The sequence below is a fragment of the Caloenas nicobarica genome, chromosome 3 (genome assembly GCF_036013445.1).
Source record: "Caloenas nicobarica isolate bCalNic1 chromosome 3, bCalNic1.hap1, whole genome shotgun sequence".
Classification (NCBI taxonomy): Eukaryota; Metazoa; Chordata; class Aves; order Columbiformes; family Columbidae; genus Caloenas; species Caloenas nicobarica.
Genome location: NC_088247.1, coordinates 87,008,685 through 87,032,542, shown reverse-complemented (window position 1 = coordinate 87,032,542; position 23,858 = coordinate 87,008,685). Strand labels below are relative to the sequence as shown.

Genomic DNA, 23,858 nt, shown 5'->3' with positions numbered 1-23,858 from the left:
TACAAGGGTAGGTAGTTTCATAGAATTAAGGTATCACCTTAAATAGCATATAAAGCATATATATTTCTCTCTCTCTATATATATATCTGTAACACGATAATGGCCCAACTGAGTCTAATACTCCTTTGCTTTCTTTTAATATTATGCAATACTCAAACAAAGAATAGCCAGGCCTAATGGCCCATTAAATAGACAGTACTGAACAGCCATAAATTTTTTTTTTGCAATTCATTTAACATCCTCAGTATAGCTTAACTGTCTATGAATAAGATTATAAAACATATTTTCATTGCAAAGGATATTTAAAACGTATCACAAAGAATATGCACATCTATTTTAGAATAAAGGAAACTATTAATACAGCATATTCATTCTATCCCAAAATCTTTACACTTTGCAGCAGACTAAAGAAACAAATAGAGAAGAACAATTTGTAAGAATACGATGAGAAGTTCTGCTTTATTTGCATTTAATGTGGAGGCCTTCCCACTGTGATTCTCACTGTAACCCAACTAGGAATTTCTAGCCCAAAGAAGCCTATGAACCTGATGTAAAATAAAACAAAACAGACACTTGGGGAAAAAAACCCAAACACTTTTACATGCATCACATTGGCAGATGCATACTCTCCTTGCTTCTGTGCTATGAGAAAAGCTGTAATAGATGCTCTCAATCTATCTCCTGTACATAATTTCTCATTTACTAGACTCAAATAATTTAAGGAATTATTGAAGTTCAGTTATTTTAGAGGCATGACTATATTTTCTTATGCACATTTTTTCTTTTACTTCTGATCAATATAGATGACTTTCTGCCTTTGCTGAAGGAAAGAGGGGTGTGCTGGCAGCCACAGCAGAAGGCACCACTAGAAACTCTTTCTCAATTACTGCCTTTTAATTTGTTTTCTCAAAGAGATCTGCCACTGCAAATATGAAAGGGATGGTCATGAACGGACAATTAAAAGAAAATAACTGAAAAGAAAAAGGCATTCTAGAGAGAATGCATTTATCTAAAAGGAGGAAATGTAAATTTAAACAAAAACATTCTTGCAAATGGCTACAAGTGTGGCTTACATATAAGAGATCAGAAGAGGGGAAAAAAAGCAGGTTAAAACTTGAAATGAACAAATTGCCATCTATAACCAAAGATGAAATTGAATTAGGATTTTATAATTCCATTTCAAGAGGCCTCCTTCTTGCATGGGGTAGAGTTTCCAGGGATGCAAAAGACACCCTCAACTCTAATTTCCTATTTTGTTTTGGATCTATTTTTCTCCTATTTCAAGGAAACTTTATATCTTCCTGGAAAGATGAATGATTGTATTTTCTTAAATATTTGTCTAGAGGTAGCCATCTAATCCTGCCTCTGTTTTAAGTAATGTGAAAGAAAACCACTGATATGTATGTAGAGCACCTATATTGTAAAACTGTTCCCTTCACATCATGCACTAATGCTCAAAATTTACTACAGTGTATCCAAACCTCCCCTGCAAAAAACCCAAGAAAATACCTTTGTATTCCAAGACACCTATTTTTTCTTCTATAGTAATAAAATTCAAAGAACATTGGTCTCATCAATTTAAGAAGCTAAAAGTAAAATAAGACATTCTTATCATCATGCTAGTTACTAAAAAGTTTTAAGTTCAATGTTAAATCACAACTGCAGTACCACACACGCCTGCCACTACATTTTTCTTTTTTTTTTTTAAATTTTACCTTTTTTTAACTCAGAGTAATTTAAAAACAGATCTTAAAATTCTGTCAGTTTTACACCATTTGTAAAACACACTTAGTAATTACTGAGGACATTTTTTTGATGCCTCAGTATGTTATTCACAAACCTAAAACCCAGAGCCGTGATTAAATCAAAGACATCAGGATCTTATTAACATATTAAAGACACTCAGCAGCTACAAACACCGCTGTTCAAAAAGCCACACAAAGGAAGCACTCATTTTGTATTTTTAATTAAAACCTTCAGATGCAGTCTCGTGCCACAGTTAACTGCCAAGCATGAGTGAGACACATTGTTCTTCCAATAGGGCCACATGTCCTTTTGCTAAATATTTTAAAACTGGAGCCATTCCTCGGTCCCCCTTTACTGCATCTTTGCAAACATATGATCTATGAATGCAGTCCATGCTGCAGGCTATAGTGTCAGTTCCAAATACATCATGCTCTGCTGCCTCTTGATTTTCCATTTCAGAATCAACCCAGGGCAAGCCTCTTTTATAATAGGCCTAATTAACACCCTGTGTTCTGCTCCATGGTGATAGAAAAAAAGATTGCCTATAGAGTATTTCAAAATCGGATCTCTACGAAAACATTAGCCTTCCAGCAAAAATAAAACAACAGCTTTCAAATATTGTCATCTTGTAATAATTTAATTAGCTTAGCTTTTTCTTCACTTTTATTTATAGGAATAACCCAAGCATTTTCACAGTACCGTTCTGAGTATAAAAAAAAGCATCAGAAAAGACCAGTCCTCCTTCACATCAGGAAGCAGGAGAAGGAGGGGTTAAGCCTCCCTACAGGTCATGAGTTACAAATCCTGTGTCAGAGCAGTAAAACAATGCAAGGAGGGTGGGCGTCTGCATTCAACATGTACAGTGTGAGGCTCCAAGTTTATTATTATTATTATTATTGTTCAGCCACGGCCTTAAAATTTTGCTCATCTGGTGCCAGCACTGAACTCACTAGCAGTCAAAAAAGAAAAAGATCAAATGTTAGAAAAGCTGAAGTGAAATCAGAAATTACTTCATGAGACTGCATTCAATCTTCAGTGCCACTTCAACACCATGGGCATCTTTCCCCTTTCTTGAAGAGACAGGACAGAACTGGAGAAGGGACAAGCGAAAGGCAACTAAGCAACCCAAGGTGAGAAATGAGCTGCTGTACTATGTAATAATACTTTGCAGCCTTGGGTTTCTTTTCAAATTAGGGGAGGTAAAAAAAGTGAACAGAATTGGACTGATTAATATACTAAAAGGACTGGGTGCACTATTAGAAGAAACAGTGCTGCTTGTACAAGAACATACACTGCACAAGACATCACTATGAAGTTTTGGTGAAGCTTAGCACTAAATGCTGAGGCAGTAAAAATAGTTACAGGTTCAAAAGTAACTGGGTAAATTCATGTAACAACAGGCCATTAAGGGCTAATAAATGAGGAGACACCACCCCTTGCCACATACTAGCTAACAATACCAGGGCGGCATCTGTATGTCAGCCCCATCCCAATAGTCTCCCACAGGCATCTGTTATTGTCCACTACTGGTGATAAAGTAATGGGCTAACAGCCTTGGTCTCTCTTGGCACTGCTATTCTTGTAAGTGTATTCTAGGAAAACTGGAAAAAAACCCCAGTTTAACTGCAATATAAAAGGAAAATTGTGATCAATTATAGAAGAAAAATGCATTGCTCAAGTTGGTCGGTCAGTCATCTGGAGTTGGAGTAGTAATGTGGCTGAAGGGAGAAGACTATTGCCCTTAAGTATTTCTGGTTTGCTTATTTTTAAAGAATATTTGAGTTTGGTGAAAGTAAGTATTTTCAGGAAAATTCTGTTTACAAGTGAAGTCAAACAGCACTTAAAAACTTGTCACAAATGTATCTGTGAAACCAGAAAAAACCTCAGCCAGAAAAAGCATGAGGAATTATTTCATTAGGCTGGTGTGTACAGTTGAGTAAACAGACACAATTTCCTGTATTTTGAAAGGATGGGAAAAAGAAACACAAGTTATATAAAAGACGTAAGAAACAAACCAAGATCTTAAAGCACAAGGGACTACTAAACCAATGCGTGGTCCCCAGTTTTGGAGGTATTTCCATGCCACACTCCAGTCCCTGGTAGTGGAATCCTTTAGATCAGGGGTGTCAAATTCACCTTGCTGCTGCCTTCAAAGGGCCAAATGTAATTTTAGGACTGTGTAAGTGTAGAATTAGTTACATTTGGCCCTTTGAAGGCAACCGCAAGGCAGATGTTGCTCCTGGTGAAAATGAGTTTGACACCCGTGCAATAGAGAGATCACTCTCTGCCATGAAATAGTGCCCCAAATACTATAACTCTGAAAAGGTGGTCAGGTAATGAAGCGATGGTTCTTGGAGGCTATAGAGCCATCTAAATAGGGGGTGGGGAACACATCGTCAAGTAAGAATAATGAATGAAAACTAAAAATGCAAAATTCCATATTCATTGGGTTTGTTTGAAAAAATGGCCCAGTAGGCATCAGTGTAGAAAGGCTGTGAGCAGACAGGATCCAACCCCACTGCAACTTTTAAGAATCTCTCCTCTGAGAAATCACTGGTTTTATCCACTGACATCAGTTCTTAAAAAAAATTAAAAAAAAAAAAAATCAATAAAATATGATGAAATACAATTACAGCATAAAGCTATAACCAAATCATGTTTGTGTGCAAATCTAGAAAACAAATGTAATGAAGCATCAATGTAAAGCTGCAGGATTGCTCCTCTATATTATCCAGTAAATGTACAGTGATATAAAGAAAGGCATAGATAAAAGAAAGATTTTTTTAAAAAAGTAATGAAATAAACGGAATATTAAAGGTAAACTAGAAGTGTCAATCTTCCACTTAGCTAAGAAAATAAGAAAAATATTTTCTGTAGTGAAAAAAATACAAGATTTCAATATTCTGCACACAAAATCTTTCTTGTATCGGTAAAAATAAAAACAGGTGCAAGCTTGCCTACCACCTCATGTTAAACGTCTCAAGTGCAGGCACTCCACAGAGATGAAAGGAAAGGTATCGCTAGTTTAAGAACATGAAGCAGGATTTTTAAGGAAGTTAATCTGGCTTTCATCATGCCTGCACTGGTGGAGGGAATAGTGATTTCACTATTTTTGGCAGAGGAGTGGGCAAGCAGCCACCTTGAAATGGTCCTCAGCCTGAGCGTTACCCTTTCCAGCCCATAAAACAGTCACTAGTATTTTAGAATAAGATGGGAATTGAAAATAAGATGGAAGCCTGCCATTTCATTGCACATGCTGCAGAAATCAACGTGGAAATTCAAAATTAGATAATGACATCGTGGGATGTTGGATGTTTTTAAACCATTACTTCAGCAGATGGAAAAATGCCAAGACTTGGGTCTTCTGTCAGCAGATAACAACATTGTTACTGGAACGAAAGGATGTGCACTTCCTATGCTTTATGGCAAACTTTCCATACGTGTGAGCACACCTACAAGATCAGGTCCTCAGGGGACAGGAAGGAGACTACTTAGGAATCTCATTTTCCCTAAATATCTAATTATTTTGCTTGGCCAAGATGGCAGAGCCCCTGCGCATACACAAAACAGAACCTTTATCACTTCAGCTTATTCTCTAGAGAATAGTTGGCTGTTTAAATAACAATATGAGCTTTTGGTAAATGGGCAAAGTGCAGGCTAAGGAGAAAAATTCAAGCCTGATAATCTTCCTGAGTCTAAGTTAAATGAAAGGTAACACCTTGCGCTCACTTCATATTGAAACTGCTTTAGAGTGCAAATAGCTATGTGGTAAATTTATCAGCCAGTTTAACTGAGCACCTCATTATGATGGGGAGAATCATCTCCATGCCCCAGGGTTGTGGAATAGGAAAATTTTCACCTTCCATGCAACCTCATGCAAGTTCCTGCATCACTTCTTAAAATGTATCATCCTGCATTATACCACAGCATAACAATAAAGACAAACTCAAAAGAAAATAAAATATTCTTCTGTTAATGTCTAGTACTATCTTGATATTGTCCTCTAGAGAGGACAAGAAGATACAAATACTATTTAAAAAGTTAGAGGTTTTGTGTTGGAATAATCTACCATAAATTAACTCTCTCTAGACTGCTTCAGCTACAGCGATTCATTTCGTTTGACTTGTACTCAATACCATGAATACCTTGAGAGAACAATAAGAAAGGAAATACTATGAATGGGAAGTGTCTGCATAAGAGTATGGGAAATGGCAGATACATTTACAACATTTTATTTTAAAAAACAGGAGAGAAATTAAGAATACAAAAGAAACGAAAGACAAGTGTGACTGTTACTGCCCAGAATAATGAAGACCTATCACTTGGCCAAATGAGACTTTCAACTGCTGAAAACAAAAACTGCCCTCACCTCAATGTTCCAGTAAGTTCCTTTCAAATGCCTGCTGAGCTACATACCTCAGCTGACAAAACTCTTCCCTGAAAGTACACTCTTAGGAAAGGCAAAGTAAAAATGTCTAGAACTAATCCTGGCAACCTGCTCTGAATGTGAAAAGAAAGGGACTGCTAGTTCATTTGGTCAAGAAATTTTTAGCAGCTTATCCAGTTGTGCTGCCACTAATCGACAAAGCCACTAACACAGAAAAATAGAAAAAAAAAAGAAAAGGCAGTACATACAGTCCTTTGAGAAGTCTCCTGTGTGTACCAATAAAACACTTGTGCCCTGTAAGTGGTTTCTGTATCTTTGGCAACAAGGACCAGGAAGGCATGAGAGTTTAAAAAAAAAGGAAAGACGACGACTGTACATTTCTATGATATAATATGGAAATGCAGGACTTCTAGTATGGTGTCACATTCCTCTCTGATGTCATATTCTCTTAGCAACAAGGACTGAGCCTGTCGGTAATTAGAGGCATCAGTTTTAAAATTCATTCTTAATGCCTCTGGTAAAACCTGTGAATGTCTGTAGCTCGTGGGGCTGCACAGCAATCTATTCCAGACACCCAGCACTCATATTTCCAACCATGATTAGCAAGTCTAAATGAAACCACTTGAGATGTACTGTCTGACTAAAGTAAAGTAAGAAAAAATGGGAGGCCCAGTAATATTTACTCTGGAAATTCTGAAAGATGCAATGTGGTATGTCAAATTTTAAAGGGCCTGCTGAATGTCTTCACCAATTACCCTCAGGAGGAAAACCAGTATAGTACTTACAGACTCCCAATCTTGTCCTACAAGCAGGGAGAGAGGTACCAGGGTCGGTTTCCAGTCAATGAAGTGAAAGAAAGAACTGCATGAAATGCTCATGGGCCTTAGCAATGAGAGAAACGGAACAGGAAAGGTTAAGAACAAGCTCCCTCCACTTTAAACCAGGCAAAAAACTTTACTGCCTGTGCCTTGAACAATCACATCAGCGACCTGTACTGTTTTCTGTAAATGAAACAGACTTGACTTTACTACTTTACTGTCACCATCACAAGATGGTGACAGGCTATTGGTAGAGAGAATTTCATTGAACACCTATGGCCAAAACCAAACACTTTTTTGAGGACAACAGTACTTGTCTTTTATTTCTCAAGTGAGTAATTAAAAAGAAACATATAGAAAGTAACTTCAAGAAGGAAATGAACACCAGCTGCATCTCATGTATGACTGGTTAGTTTCTACACATCCTTCTATCAAGGATCAGCATCTAACTGCATTTCTCCCGAAAGCTTATTAAAAAAGACAACTCATCTGTGGTAGTCAGGAAGGCAACCACCACAGTTAAATTTCCTTTTCCATAAAACATATTACACAGTGGAGCGCAAGGCATCAAGATTTGTCAAAAAAGTGTATCTCACAGTGGTAGCAGAAGAATGATGTCTAAGTGGATTGAAAGGGGAATAGCAAAAAAATTACAGGTTCTTGGCAAGCACATACAGATACATACGCAGTCTGTTGCTCATGCTTTCAAGACAGTCATACTATCCTGTAACTGCAGAGGTCCAGAACTTCATGGTAGTCTTCAGATGAGAAAAAAATCTTTGTACTTATTTATGCTTTCAGGATTGTTCTATGTGGCACCTTCAGTGGCTTAGTCAGTATTTGGAAAAATTTCTGTTATTTAAGGCTCATAAAAACAAACAGACAAAAAACCCTACCCCACTCCTGATGCCGGAGTACTGTTTTCTGTGAAGTACTCTGCATTATTTAGGCAGCAGGACAAAGAATATGTAGGTGAGAAACAGGAGAAGGAAGAACAAGGTGAGATGCAAGAAGTCCCACTGAAATCTAGCCTTTACTCCTCCTATTTCTCACCTGATGATTTCATTACTATCTTTCTTGCAAAACTCCCTTCTTCCTGGAAAATCTAACATGCACTTTAATTCACTGTGATAAAGTGAGTGGGGCTAGAGGTTGCAAGCTAGTCTGAAGCAAGCTCTGCACATGCAGCTGCAAAATCCACCACCAGCTGTGTAAATCAATGAAGAGCTCTCCAGTTAATGGATTTATGTTAAAAAGCCATATAAACCAACATGCAGTACAGAAACAGATAAAGATTAAAGCAGAAAGTTACAGTCTCTAATATTTTCTAATAATTTGTTGTAAAAATATTTCTATTAGCTCTCTGAAGTATAGTTCAGTCCTTAAGGACTAAGTGCTGTATCTGCCATGCAATCCTGTATCCAAGTACAAACAAAATCTAAGCTGCTTTGTTCCTTGTAACTAGGTTTTTAATTCTCAAATAACTCAATGCCATGATGTTGCAATACATACTTCCTAATTACTCCCTATAAATTATAACAGATTTCTGCAACACAGTAGAGCTAGAAGTAAAAATTTACAATTATTTCATAAATCTTTTTATATTATTAACCACTCAAACAGATAAATGGTTTTGACATTAAAAAATTATGTTATTAAAGTTATACTCCAAAGGCACTATCTGCTAGGAAATAGTATTTTCAAATGCTTTGAAAATATAATAAGCATATAGTCATGTTCTTTTGCTATAGAGAGTAAGAAATTTCATGAGATAATAATTTCGCCCTCTTATTCCAAAACTATTTCCAACTAACGGTGACAAATCAGAGGAAAGACATGTGGCAAACGGTGCTGGGATGGTGGTGTATTCCAGGTTTGCTTTTTTAAGATCAGTCATCTGGAAACTCATATGGACAAAATTTGTTTCTTTCTTACAAGGTAAGATGGTTTAGGGGTTTGGAGAAAGAGGAACTTGCTTCAGTACTGTTGTTCTCCAAAAGCTGCCCTTGTGGACTAGGATCGGTTCTCATTGCTCTGCTTCCCTTTGCCTGCTCAGTAACGACTCAATATTCACTTAACGGACTCCTTGAACACAACAAAATTTATGAACCCGACAGGTCAAAACCCTGGTACTTGGAAGCCCTAATACTCCACAGTCATGTAGCCTACACTCAAGCCAAGGTGGAAGAAATAATCCCAGATACCTGCTGTCTTCGACAAAAAAACCTCCTGAGCTGCAGAGAACAGCACTGAATCATGACCAAAGCATTTTAAAAGTTACTAATTGCTTCTTAATGTTACAATACTCATATGAGAGATTATTTTTGACACCAGTGAAGAAGAGAAAAATGAAGATTGCCTGAGGTCCCATGTGAAACTAGAGACCGAAGAGAAAAAAGCCTCTCGCCTTTTTTCCATCATTCCTTTCCACCATCTCCAGATCACCGCACAGAGGTGGGGCTGAAAGCCTCACCTCTAACTCCAGAACACTCATCAGTCACCACCTTCTGAGTTGCTTCAGTTCACCAAGAGAGTGATTAAAAAAATTCCCTCAAAAGCAATATGGGACATGTCACTCAAAACCCTCCAAAGGCAAGTTGGCTCAGTTTTTCCTGAGCTATTACTCAACTGTCAAAATTACCACTTTTTGTGACAAAGTAGCGGTGTGCATTTTGACCATATTCACTGACAATAAAGCAGTGGTTGATCTTGACTGGTGCCAAGTGAAGCTGGTGTCAAAAGGGGTCTGGCAGAAGAACCAGTTCCACTCTGTGTCCATTTTACTGATTTCTAAACACAGAACTATTTTAAAGCAAGTGTGAGAGACCAGAACAAGTACATTTCTGGTAAGTGAAGACTGACAGGTGGGAACAAACTAGAGGTACTTCTGGAGTTAAGTATGAGAGAATTCTGGATTTTTCCAAGGATATTCTGGGTCAGTAACTAAGTTGCAAAATCAAGAAAAACCCCCCCGACAACAGTCAAAAGGCATTGAAGTTCTTCAATCAGAAGGCAAATAAGATGTAGACATATAGTTGAAGTGTCAAAATCATCAAGCAAATGCCGAGATGAAACACATGAAAGAGGTGTGAATGAGAACAGTAAGAAATCTAAAAGTAAGTTGTGTTGCTATAGATGAAGGATGTGAATTTTTACTCTTTTTTCAACAGAAGAGTAAAAAAATACTGTGAAACCTGCCTCTAACTGGCCATGCCCATCACTGCTGACTTAAGGGCATCACACATCAATCTATATAATTAAAAAAATCAGCTAACAGCTCCCACAAAGAATACAGTAGCTGTATTTAGTTCTCAGGAGAGGGGGGAAAAAAAAAGAGAAAGAAAAAAATAAGGGAGAAGGAAGGAGCACGGATATCCACTTCTTGTTTACGCGAAACAAACCAGTTCATCTTAATTTGTGCATACCATTTCATCTCCCAACAGATACAGCTTTGCTCTGTTGTTGCGCAATTTGACTGAAAAAGTGTCAGATCTCACAAAAAGAAGTTCGTGCAAGTTGTTGGAGAAGAAAACTAGAATACATCACCTACAGGATGCACGTGCTACTACATTTCAAGTAGCTGCCTGCATCCTAGGGAAAATGCAGAACTACAAGGGAAAACAGTCTTCATGGACAACTGATGTATGCATGAATGATCTTTTGGATTTCATTACAGCATTTTGACCTAAATTGACTTTAAAGGTTTAGGTAGGTCTTTACTTTTTTTTTCAGTTTTCTCCTTCAGATCTTCCTTTACATTCTGCTTTAACTTGCAATCTTTTTCAGAGCATTTGCTCTCCATAAGGGCAAACAATATATGACTCAAAGCACGCTATTTTTATGAAAAAATACAGCATATAAAATAATCTTAGAGTACGCAAATATCAAAATTACATAAATCCATAAAAATACATGAGGAAAAAGAAAACTTATACTTCAGTTAAGAGTACTTGTTCCTTTTGTAAATGTGATGTTATGGGTGTACTACATTACCCACATCAGTAGCATATAGCGGCATAATGATAATCTAAAGGATCGAGACTGTAAATCCTTGAATTTATACCACTGAGTTTTTACAAGACAGCCTGGCAACTCCCTCTTGAAGTATGAATATCTTTAAAATATGACACACATTTGTATTGCCTAAGGTCCATTCCCATGCAATACAAGTGCTCCAACATCAGTGGTAATGAATAGAATGACCTCTAATCAAGAGAAGTTGTTCTGCTCTTGGGATGATACATAAATCAGTTACCAAGGAGTTGCCCAAGTCTTACTAAGTGCTTGAAAGCTCTGCCTAGATGGAAGTATAACAGAATTCACTTTAGGACATTTTTGGATACCAGTGGCCAAACTCAAATACTATGTAACCATGTAATATTCATCACAAAACAGGGGGCTTCCAAGCTCTAATGTTATTTTACATGAAATTTAAACTATCTCCCCATCTTTCCAAATACCATCAAATATTATGGATAAATCGAGACCTTTTCAAATCAAACTGTTATTATTCCACCTGTAAGAAATCTTGCATGAAATTTTCTCATAATACTGAAGATGCACTGTAGCTATAAGGAAGTTATTTGTAAAATACCAGCTTCCACCCAATTCCTCGAGTTTCCTGTAACTGAGAAATGTTAAGCCTGACAACCTTTTCTCTTTTTTTTCTACTCCCTCCCTTCCCTTTGCCAATACTGACAGCTTAGGCAGCTACCGCCTTGTCCCTCTTATTGTGCTGTGCTAAAGGATTTATTTTTGGCTGGGTCTCTTTTCCAAACTGGTTCACGGCACGTCCGCACAGACATGCATATCAACGCAATGGAAGGACGGGATGGGAGAAGTGCCACCAAACCAAGGTCCATGGCAAATGCTGGATCTGGATCCCCGTGTGCAGGAGGAGTTGCTCCCCCTCGACTGCGCTCAGAGGGAGCCCAGAGAGATTTGTTTCCCTGGGTTCACCTCAGCCACTCAAGTGTCAGCTGCATCCCGACTTTGTGCATGGCAGACGACTCTGAGACCTCAGCCATGGCAATAACCACACCAAGAGACATCCTGCGAACCTTTTGCCGCTCCCTGTGGATACACCTGAATTAGCTGGGTATTTGCAGCGGAGGTGCTGAATTTATTGTCACTATTTATACTTGAGAATATTGCAAGAAATTCTTCTGCTGACCTTGAACCTTTATACCTGGTTGTGTCAACAAGGTAACAGATTCCTACCGTCCAGAACCATCTTTAAATAAAAAATGCACAATGCACAATCTCCCCCTTTTGACAATGGAAAGGGTTTGATTTTTAATGTGGGATGGTCAATAAAGAACAAAGGCTTGAAAATTTGTTTATTGCTAGATGCTCTCGGCAAAGTGAATGGTCAGAACAGACAGGTGAAAATGTCCCTATCTCTAAATGGATCTAAATTAATACAGAAATACACTCAAGATACAGACAGAAACCAACTCCAGGAACAACTGAAGTTGCAGCAGCGTTTTCAGAATAAAGAAAGAGCTTAAAAGGAAAGACTACGTATATACATATTAGAATATATTTTAACGTAATTATTTAAGTCTTCTAAGAGTTACCCAATTTCACTGAGGCAACATTACTTTCAGGATAAAGGGCAAATTATGTACAAGTACCATACTACTCACAGTACTTCAAGCATGGTATTTACCACTAAAATAATGCACGTGTAAAATATGCAGTTTTGTCCATTACTAAGAAACTAACAAATGTACTTAGACACTTCGGAAAAATAATGAGAAAAAATTAACGTATAAGTAAATTAATTTGAAAATGGAAGTATATAAAGCAATGATTTTACTCTCTTTTGCTTTCTCACAAAAAGATTATTGAAAATTAAATTTCAAACAATGCCTTGTAGTTTCTAAAATATGCTGCTCTGGAAAGTGATCAAGGTTTCCAGTTACATTCCTACTGTTTACTGAATTCAATGTAATTAATTATAATTTGATTTTTCATATGCATAAGCTTTTCGTACTTCTGAATTCTGAATTGCTTGATATTTTAATTATTTTTTTAATACGTTTTCCCATATATGTAAAATATAGTTGCCTTCATATCAAGAAGCTATGCTATACCAACCAAAACACATTGCATTGGCAGCCATCACAGAACAAAGCGACTGAATAAAATTATTTGAAACACAGCTACTTGCAGAGGTTATTGAAATTGTGGCTTTTTATCTGAAGAGACTGAGAAGAAGAGGAGACTTCACAGAGCTCCCTCCCCTTTCCAACAGGGCAGGCAAAAAATACCTCTCTGGTCTACCTAGGAAATAAATGAGTTACTGCTTCATATGAAATCAGGAATGGAATATTTTTCTTTAGGTCTGTGTTTTCATTAATTCCGCACTAACCTGCATTCTTTTGGGTGGCGACTAAAAAGAGGGAAAGCATTAGAAGCAGCATTTCCCGTAGAAACAATTGCCTGTCAAAGCATAAAAAGACAAAAGGCAGCAACACTCTTTCAGCTTGAATGCCTTAATGTCACCATTTGTCACGCAGCGCTCCCTCAGAAAACCCCGAAGTACAGTTAACTCTGCTCCTCTGCCCACCGCACACTTTCTCCTCCGTTGGTGGGGAACGAGGATGTGCCGGGCCTGACAATGAGACAGCAGAGCCACCGCACATTGTTATGCAACTCCTCGTCTGCAAGGGTGGCTCGTAGCTCCTGCTTTATTCAGCAAGTGCCAAGTGCATGTTTAATCAATGTCACAGCTCACCACAGTGTGCAACTGCCGCCACTGTCACTCCTTCCCTCAGATTTGCCTGGCTGAGTTATGCAATGCTCTGAAGAATACCTTGGAATTCTTTCTGGAGGCTCTGAATGCAGGTGCGTGGCAGCATCCACACTCCTGCCAGTGAAGCAGACTTTCTTCGTCCTTTTTCAGGCTGGACTAAAATCACACAGTGTGACAGCACGTACTCCGCTGCATTTGGAATTACAGCATGCCAACATGAGAAAGCCTCTTCAGACGGCTGCCACAAAGAGTAAATCGAAGGCTGGATTTTTCTGAAGTCTTAATAAATAACTAAGTATCACTGAATAAAACCAGGAGCTGTTTGTATTTTTTTTAAAAGGCTAAACGGAACAGCATGCATTTTGTTGCTCTGCATCATCTAAGGGAAAAAAAAAATCCTCAATTTTAATGAGAATTAGTCAACAGTGAGGATCATTACCAGGAAGGGTTTTGCTGTTTTTCAACTACACCTGCTTTAGTGGATTAGTGAGAGAGAAGGCCAGTCATTTGGAAGATACTGTAACATTACCATCCTCATCAATAAACTTCATCAAGGAACTGTTCATGCTCCTGTCTGGTCTGTCTGAGTGAGGAGAGCAGCCCCTTCATGAAGATAAAAGCCTGCTTTGCCACTGAATCGACGAGTAAGCAGCATGTCTGATGACATTTTATTCCTGATGCAATGTAGGGTAAGAAACATAATCTTTTTTTTTACCTTTCTGTGAGATATGCTCCAAGCTGATGGCTTTAATTAGACTCACAACAGAAATACGTTTATCTCCAATGATTAAAGATGTTTGCCAAGAGAGAAAAATGCTATTGCACTATAAAATGTGATTGCAAATTTTCAGTAAATTTGGGTTATCTGAACTAGCAGAAATTCCAATCAAATTTTGCTTTAAGGTTAGGAATTTGTGATCAATAAGGCTAAAACAGCATAGCAGATTACATATAATATCAACATCTCAGCCACCAATGAACATAATTTTACAGGGAATATGTTTATAGGGGATATTTGACTGTAAATTAAGAGTACCAGAGCAGCTAAGTAATAGAGACGACCTGTCAACCTCATTTTTGCAACAAAAAAGGTAATAAATCATACACGCATCTGTAAATCTCTATCTCAAGCCCTTCTATTGCATCGAATTTTGTTACCGTAAAAGTACTACTGTCCTTTGGTGTACTGCAATAATAAAAACATAAAACTACAGCCTTTATATTTGAAGAGACAGACATTTTCTGTTAAATGTTGACTATGGATGTCCAAGAGCTGATGTATTAAGCAAGTGAAAGGATAAGATCTCACCTGCAATTACCTACCTAGGGCTCCCTGGTCAAAAAAGACTGCAATACTGCATTAAGGAGGCATATTTTCCATGTTCGAAACCAGACGACATGAATATTTTCAACTGTTCTTGTACTGTGACAGTCAAATATTTAACAACAGCTGAAAATTCACATACTCTCCCCAGGCATTTCAGAGTATTTGACAATGCTCACATACCTGCTTGCATCTATTTGATGTTTCATAAGGAAACAAATTAGCTGGTTATAGACAAATTTTAAATTTCTTTTATAATAAAACATTAATTGGCTTGAAGCATCGAGCTATTTTTCACTCGTTCTACCAAATCTATATCTACAGAACAACTACTTTTAACATGGACATGTTAATACAAAAAGAAAACAAAGATGAATGCAACTCAGTGAATACAGCATTAAGAAATACTGTGTAAAGAAGTAGAGAGTTGTTTTTACAAAGATCAAAGCTTGCATGTTTGTCAGATGAGCTTTACTGTTTGCTTTCTTTCTTCTAGCTAGCTGCCAGAATACTAGTGAAGGTATTTGCAGGAAAAATGGGGACCTCTGCCATCACAACACTGGAAGATGTAAAAAGGCAAGAGGAAAAAGAAGAAAAAGAAGAATCTATTTTAGCACTGCTTGGGATTATTGGAACTGTGCTCAATTTATTTGTTATTGTTTTTGTGTACATCTACACCACGCTTTGATGACATTTGTGAACATCGATTGCATAGCACACAGTGCAAAGACCAGCGATGGTAAGAATGATTTCTAGATTTAAAGCAAAAAAACCTACTGTCTGACAAGATGATCGAAACATTCCAGAGCAAAGTGCCTGGCTAAGGGCGCCGCATCAGTGACTGCTAAATGTACCTGTGAGCCCAGCTAGGGTGCTAAATTACGTAAATGAAGGCAGTCGATATTCAACTTCTCATTGATAACAGATGAAATCCAAGCAGCAGCAACAGAGATGGCACTGTTTTATTGCCAGCAAACATGCAAGACACAAGAAATGTAAGCAAACACTGAAAACAATCAGAACATAAAACCAAGTTGATTAAATATATGAATACATATAAGCAAGGCCCATGATGCTTTCTATGGTTTTGTGCAATATGTCTCTTCACAGCTGAGACCAGAAAACAGAAAAAAGGGTTTTATTTTTAGAGCATCATAATTTAGGCTTATAACTTACATTAATGTATAATCAGTGTGGAAACAGAAACACTGTTATACCAAAAATTGTAATATTATAAATAAAATTTTAACTATTGACTATATTCTGCAGCATTTTTGTTAGTCTTGTGGAAAGCTGAAAAAGGCTAGATTTTCTTGCCTTTACTGAATCTGTATTTGGAGTCATCATGCTCTATTGACCATGTGCTTTTCTAATTAAAAATCCTTTAAAGTGGTGTGAAAAAATAAAGAATAGTTTCAGTACTTTTTTAAAGAAATACTAACAATCACAACAACACACTAATACAAACGAAAAAATCTCAAGTTACATTTTCTATATCGCCATTTTTAGAACATGTTTAACATAAGTCAAATACAAATTTCCTGTTTTTATCCTGATGCTTATTTTCAAGCCAAGTAAAAGATATCACGTAAGGATTCATGGTGTTGCATGGAAAACAGTTTTAAATATCTTCACCCAGAAAGTGTACTCTCGTTTTCTGGACCAGGTCCTGAAGACATTTTTCCTTTTTGTACCATTTATGATTGAGGCCCAGAATTGCAACTCTCATACATATTTCATGCAACATGCAATTAGACTAATGAAACTGATGAAATATTTCCTTGTTTTAAATTAAACCTATGCATGTTTTTGAATGAGATCCAAAGCTGCAGTCTGAGATCATAGGAGTTTCTGTATCTGTGAATATATCTCGCGTATCTCTCCTAACAGAAAAGCTACTTTTGAGAATTTAGGATTCAAAACACAGTAGAAAAATAACACACACACACACAAAAAAAGAGGAGGCACTGATTTTAATAAATGCCGTTCTTAGCAATACATGTGCCACAGAGGAACTGAGGAGCTGCATTTCTGAAAATCAGCTCAGTTCCTTCTCCTAGGCTGCAAAGCTACATCTAGTGCTTCCATAGAATGACCAAGAAATACATCTCTTGTATAGGTGACAGCTTATTACTGTATAGGACTTCATAACCGCTAGGCCAACTGAGCCTTTGGAAGTTGCTTCTAAACAAGCACATGCATAAAATAAGGTCAGGGAGCTAGAACAGAATGAATTTGGCAACCATATTCCAGTCAGCTGCAGAAACTACACTGTAACACATTGATTTATGGATGAACGAGGTGGAAGGTGGTATATTCTGGTTTTGCCACTCTGAGTCAATACTGGCTCATCCAAAAGAAATGATCAACAGAGCTGAGGCTGCACTGGAAGGAAGCATGTGCAGGCAAGAAAATTTATTCACTATCCATAGCCTACAGCAAATCTCTAGTACTGTATACTCATTTTCAGTATATGAAGCATCAAAGCATTCTGTAAAGTAAGCTACATTCTAAAGGAATTATGCAGGTTATTCCTGTTTATTTAAGACTATAGAATAGAGTCGATACATTCTTAAATTCATCAATGTAATTCTTACATCTCATATTTATGGACATTACTGCACTAATCTCATCATACAAGGATATTTGAGATAGGGCATAAAATGAGAGGTTACAAGAACCTGAAAACGGAACAGAAAATCAGGTAGAAATTGCTGCTGTTTATTTTGATCCTGAAGTTATTTAAAACTTGTCTATTCTGTGAAATAAATAAACATTTTTATTTCATGTCATTCCAGTGCACAGCTCTCGTCTCAAAATTGTGAATCAACTGGTATACCAGCACTGGAGTGAGATACTGCATCTTTTTTTGTAACACTTCAACAGCAAAAAAGATAAAAAGCAATTCCAAAGTTATAACCAAACGTGTCAAATGTGCCAGCATCTTTCTTTTACCAATGAATGAGTTCACTAACATTAATGGAAACTAGTGGAAATTTTTATTTGGTAATTCTATACTGTCTTTCTAACCTGCCATTGTATTTCTTATTTCACTTAAAGCAAAAGGCTTTGACCCTTTGAAGAAAATAACAGGGTAATACTATCATAAGAAACTGCCTTAGCGTATGAGTTATATTTTGTATTAAAACACAAGTCCAATATCCCCTCTTAACAGGTAATACTTGTGCGGACCTAAGTCTTACTTTGGCTAAACGAGCTCCAATATACAGTACTGATGTTTAAATGTTTAATCCAACATATGCATAAGAATGTCAACAACAAAATGTATCTTAACAGCAACTACCTCTTATTAGACACAGTAAAAAGTCAATAGCCTAGGGAAAAGCCTAATTTCATGACGATTCCACATGTACACTGCAGTAGTACCTTCGCACCTTCAGCAATGGATGAATACAGATTAGTACTCTCAGCTGAATGAGCTTAGTGCACCAACGTCAGAGATCCATAAGGGAACAGGAACATCCTAACGTCATCAGCCTACTCGGTCCAGTGGAACTGGACTACTTTGCAAAAAGTAAAGCAGCACCATATAATGCCTTGAGAATAAGTATGATTAGTAGAAAATCAGTAGAAAATCAGCAGAAAAAAGAACTTCAACAGGAAATCTAGTGTAGTCCAAGCTCTGAGGTAAGGAGGCGAGGCCTGAAAAGTATAACTTTAATGGACCCAACTAACAAAGGTATTTCAAAAGAGGCAGAAAAAAGAATTCAGTACGTTCACCTTCAACAGATTTGTCTATAGTACTTACTACATAAAGTTCGCAATTAGGTATTTGGCAGTAGGACGAAGCAGCACAATTGTTAATGAATCCACAAATCTAGGGTGCGATAGTACTTGCTGAACTATGAATGGTGCATTAAAACTAAATATTGGACTCTTAAGATGTGGAACATGCTGGTCAGTGAACACAACCCTCTTAGTAAATCTCTCACATAGAAAAGCATCATCTCAGCAGTCAAACCTAAGGAAGACTGAGCTAATCTAACACCACAAGCGATGCTGACCACACCACATGGAGTCTTTGTTCACCAGAGAAAGAAGGGTGGCTAAGAGAGCTAAGATGGGAGCATGCAAGAAAAGCCCAGCTAAAAATCACAGTATCACCTGCTTCCTGTAATCTTGGGAATTCAAGCAAAGAGAATTCAGGCAGAATTCTGCAACTTGCTATGAGGTCCATCTTCCTCACCTTTAAACGAAATTAAGTCATCTCAAGGTTTGCTAGATAGTAGTTTAGGGACAAGCTAGTACAACTCTATATTTAAGAAAGAAGAGTCTACCTAATATTGTGGTATCAGTGAAGAAATCCCAACTTCACTGGGCTTTTTAATATCCAAGAAATACACAGTCCTTGTCCTAAAAGTCACTTGATTTTCCTTCTATTTCAGTATTCTCTTCCACTGCCTCTCTCTATAAACCTTGTGAGCTACAAAGACTGTTACTGTTGCTTTCGTCTCTCCCACTTGTAAATACTAGCTTGTATTAGTCTTCATAAGCCCAGGTCCACCGGTCAAAGTAACTCCTATCAGCAAAACCTAGACCTTCAAGCTAGGCATGTACTCTAGTTAGGACCTGATGGTCACTTGTTTGCTGGGAACTTCTTGTTGCGCAGCACAAATTTTACTGTTGGTCATTTTGTTCAAGGAGAGAAATGTTCACATGTTTGACCGAGTTCCCATGGCATTAAGTCTTTGAAATGGAATGTGTCGTATACAAGACAACATTGAAAAGGTTTTATACGGCAGATTTTGGTGTGAAATACGCGCACGTGCTAGTTGTTCCATGATACAGAAGTTAAGAATAACATGAATTTTACCAATGTAAACACGAATTAAGTAGTTAGGAATGAACAAAAATGTTAAAAAAACCCCCACCTCACCATGTTACAAAGATAAACTTTCGACATTTATAAAATGAAAGATAATAAAAGTCACAGTTACGCCATATCAAGATATGAAACAAATATAGGAAAAAACGATCAAGAAAGAGGGTGAGGATTACAGCAGTTATTGCTCCTTGTGACTAGAGCTATGATCCACCTTGCGTAATAAGGAAAGTCCTTCATAGACAGATAAACCTTTTTTCCCTACAAGAAAAAAGCAATTATGGAAATTAATGAAAGTGGTCACTTCACAGTTTTCAAGGACTTCCCAATCACCTTGCTCTGATACAGATGAAGCTGCAGAATGTGTCCGAGCCATCTGCTTTGTAAAGATCTGCTTCAGGATGAGGTTTCTAAAAGATTAAATGGTATGTGAATGGACACATTCTGACCTATATTTCTTTTATCTAGAACAATCTAGATAACAATCTAGCCCATGTATGATTTGGGCAAATTGAGCAGGGATGGCAAAACATATTTAAGCAACAAAAACACCTAGATAAATTTCTAACTGTGACAAAGGCCAATTTTCTATTCTGATAATGGAACTGTTCAAGAATTTTGCCAAAATGACTTTGTAAGCAGGATTTATCATACCTGTAGCTAAATGAACATGTCTAAACCAAACACAAAATTCTCATCAATACCAAAATACTCACCATTCTTGTATCACCATAGTGGTATCAACCTACTGTGCATAAAGGGCAACAGCACACCCAGCAGCTTCACTGCATTCTACATAGAAATTTTTTTCCCACATCATTTTATGCATATGACAGATATATAACATGTGAAGATCACTGTTACTGCAACCATTTACAGCAAAACCGAAAATCTAGCAGAATATCTCCAGCATAAGGGTAAACTTTAACTGGTACCAACAGCATCCATTAAAGTTTGAGAAAGTTAGAGTTGCTGAAAATTGCTGTTTTCTGTCAGCGTTGTACTGGGCACAGCTTGTCCCTGCTGGGGTGCCAGAACCCGGGAACACTCTATTAGCATTCTGTATACAGCATCCTCATTTCTCATTCCAGCATGGTACAGGAAGAAAACAGTTACCTGCCTCTTCCACATGAAAGTGCATTTTGAGAGCAGAAGGCACACTGCTCTGAAAACTAGAACACCATGTACATGAATGTTACTAATAACGCTGTTCCCTTTCCTGCTCCCCCGAGCAGGCATTCAGCCCTACTGGAGAAGGGAATTTTTCAGTCTTATGAGCATTGTACCAGAGCTTAACGCAGCTCCAGAGCTTCTCAACCTCTGTCCCTCTTGCGACAGCCAGGCTCCCTGTCAGCCATGTCTCCTGACACTGTTGGTGACACCAACAGCCCCAGCATCACCTCCAACTCAGACTCATTAGTGTGAGAATTACCTGTCTGCTTTTGAACTAAACAACTGCATTGGAATTATGCCTGGCTATCACTAAGACAAACTATTTTCAGAGACTCCTTTCAAATTAAATGCATCTGACTCAAATATTCATGAAGATATTGTTTCCAGAACTCACGCCTTTTTGCACATTTCCTTCTCATGCTGATATTCCATTACATCTTAAAAGACGAGCCTGACTGATATAAGCCCACAAAGCTCTTTTTTTAATCCAGAAGAACATTGTTAATTATAACTTTTTATATAGTATTTTGAACAAATACCACAGGAAACGTGCAAGACTATGGCTTGGGTTGATGTATTAAGCATAACAAGGCTGCTACATTAAGAGCTACAGATCCATTTATGAAAAAGCAGGAACTATCTGCTTTGTTCACTCTTTACTAATCTTTATTTCACAAGCACAACGTATGAACGTGCCCTGCTAACACAACAGTAGTCCAGCAGTGGAAAACATACCTAAAATGAACATTTCCCAATGACACTTTGCCTTTTCTCTGTATTTTGGGAAAACAAATGGTCTCTGAAAGCCCAACTAGCCTGAACTTCTCAACACCAGCCACATATCTGATATCTTCTATCAGTATCTGACTGTTCTTCCCCAGTTAAAGGTGCATTATACAAACACAATTTTCTATTGAAAACAGCAAAAAGCAATTTCAACAGCTGTGATTCATCTATAACTCAGAAACAACAGCTTCATCCTTCAGATAACACAGCATTTTTGCCAGATCTTTCACTGACTTCTCCTTTCTACCTCAACAAAGAAGAAATTACGAGTATCTGTTAGAAAGATTCTTTGTTGTTTTGCTTTATCATCTACTTTATTGTTTTACATTAGATTTTTATTTGCAATAACAAGCCTGGTCTTTAACCTACAGAGTTTGTTTTCCTCACTGTAGTATGTGCAAAATAGAACCAACAAATTAATTGCAAAATCAGGAAGAGGTGTCAAACTGTGGACTGGCAAGTGAAACATCTTCATATTTTAATTTTTCTTATATATGGCCCCAGCAGGCTTTTTGAACTACTTCCATTCCATCATACAGGATTACATAATGCTCTAGTTACCACAGATTAGAAAAGCCACATTCTTACTTTAGTGCTCAGTAGCTTTGTAACTAGTTAAGTCACAGATGATTTCTCTTTTACCCCCGAGATAAAATACACTGTGTAATTCAACAGGAAGCTACAACATTATTTCAAGAAATTCACATCACCACACCCTAAAACTGGCCTTCAAAAGTACTATAGTAACGTGACAAGATGTTTAGCAGTTAATCCAAAAATAGGGCAAGCAAAATAAGGCTCCAAAACGAAATTATTCACATTCTGAACAACTCCTTCTGCTATTCAGGGATTAAATCCATCCTTACGAAACAAAGAAACAAAAATTCAACTTAAGGCTAAGGTAACGTTTACAAACTTCAGGCTGACCATTATCTGAAGAAAAAATGCTTATCGATGTCTTCATACTAAAGCCTGTCATCTAGTGAGACTGAGCACAAATCACAGACCCAGTCTGCTGGTTTTGCCATTAGTTCCACACAGACGTGCTTAACTTATACTGCTTGACACTACCTTATACAACTGAAATAGTTTTCACAGCAACATACTGGATGAAATTACCAAAATGTCTTTAAGATTACAAGTAGAAATGTGATGACAATATATAACTAATTTGTTTTTCCTTTTAAAAAAAACCACAACAATTTCATTGTTCCCATATATTTGAAATATTTCGCAGTTTTGATGAGGCTTATTTTTGTATTTCCTAAATAAAGCAGAAAAAGCTCTGATCAAAGAGAATTGCCCTAGTACGTGCAACATTTACCAACTTTGTGCATATACCTGCTTAATTTTCTCACAAAATTAACATTTTTCTTCAGAGTCTTGTATAAAGTACTCTCTCTCACCATGTATCTTCTATAGAACACCTAAAATACGAACTTTTCAGATAGAAATACTATTTTCCTGTTAATTTCAACAGTTTAAGAATTAAATCTCAAATTTAAAAAAGACACTAAAACAAGGAAGTTCTAACTCTTTCAACAAATGAGTATTTCAACAAACACCACAATTCTGTTTTCTAAGGCTCAAGTGAATGTTTTGTTAGTACACTTCTAAACTGGCAAACGTACTGAAACTACCTACTGTTTCTGTAAAAACTTATTTGACAGAAGTAAGCTGACTTTAATTTAGGAGACAATGGCACATTACCTGAATCGTTGCGGAGGTATGATGACATTGCTGGGATGAGGCAAGATTGACTGAGTAGCTCGAGGAGAACAGATGGAAGAGCACTGCTGTTCTGTCCTCTCCCCTCATGGCTAGTTTGGGTCTCCCCATTTGACGTACTCCCTGCAGGATTTATGTAACTGGCAAGAACCTGAAATACACAAAAATATTTAATCAAACCTGATTTATTTTAGGCAAAAGAACTTCGACTTTCCTTCCTTAAGGAAGACACCATAACACATCATTAGCTATTTCGCTAATTCTGTACAGGTATCTACTTCAGCAGTCCCAAA

General features: G+C 37.3%; 1 protein-coding gene across 6 annotated transcripts in view; it reads right to left on the bottom strand.

The window, feature by feature from the left end:
- BIRC6 (baculoviral IAP repeat containing 6) overlaps nt 1–23,858 on the bottom strand; it is a 186,880-nt gene that overhangs the window by 30,749 nt on the left and 132,273 nt on the right. For all 6 annotated transcript variants that reach the window (XM_065632740.1, XM_065632741.1, XM_065632738.1 and 3 more), the window contains one exon: nt 23,548–23,716. In XM_065632740.1, coding sequence (XP_065488812.1) covers nt 23,548–23,716 — 169 coding nt within the window. The remainder of the gene's footprint in view (nt 1–23,547; nt 23,717–23,858) is intronic.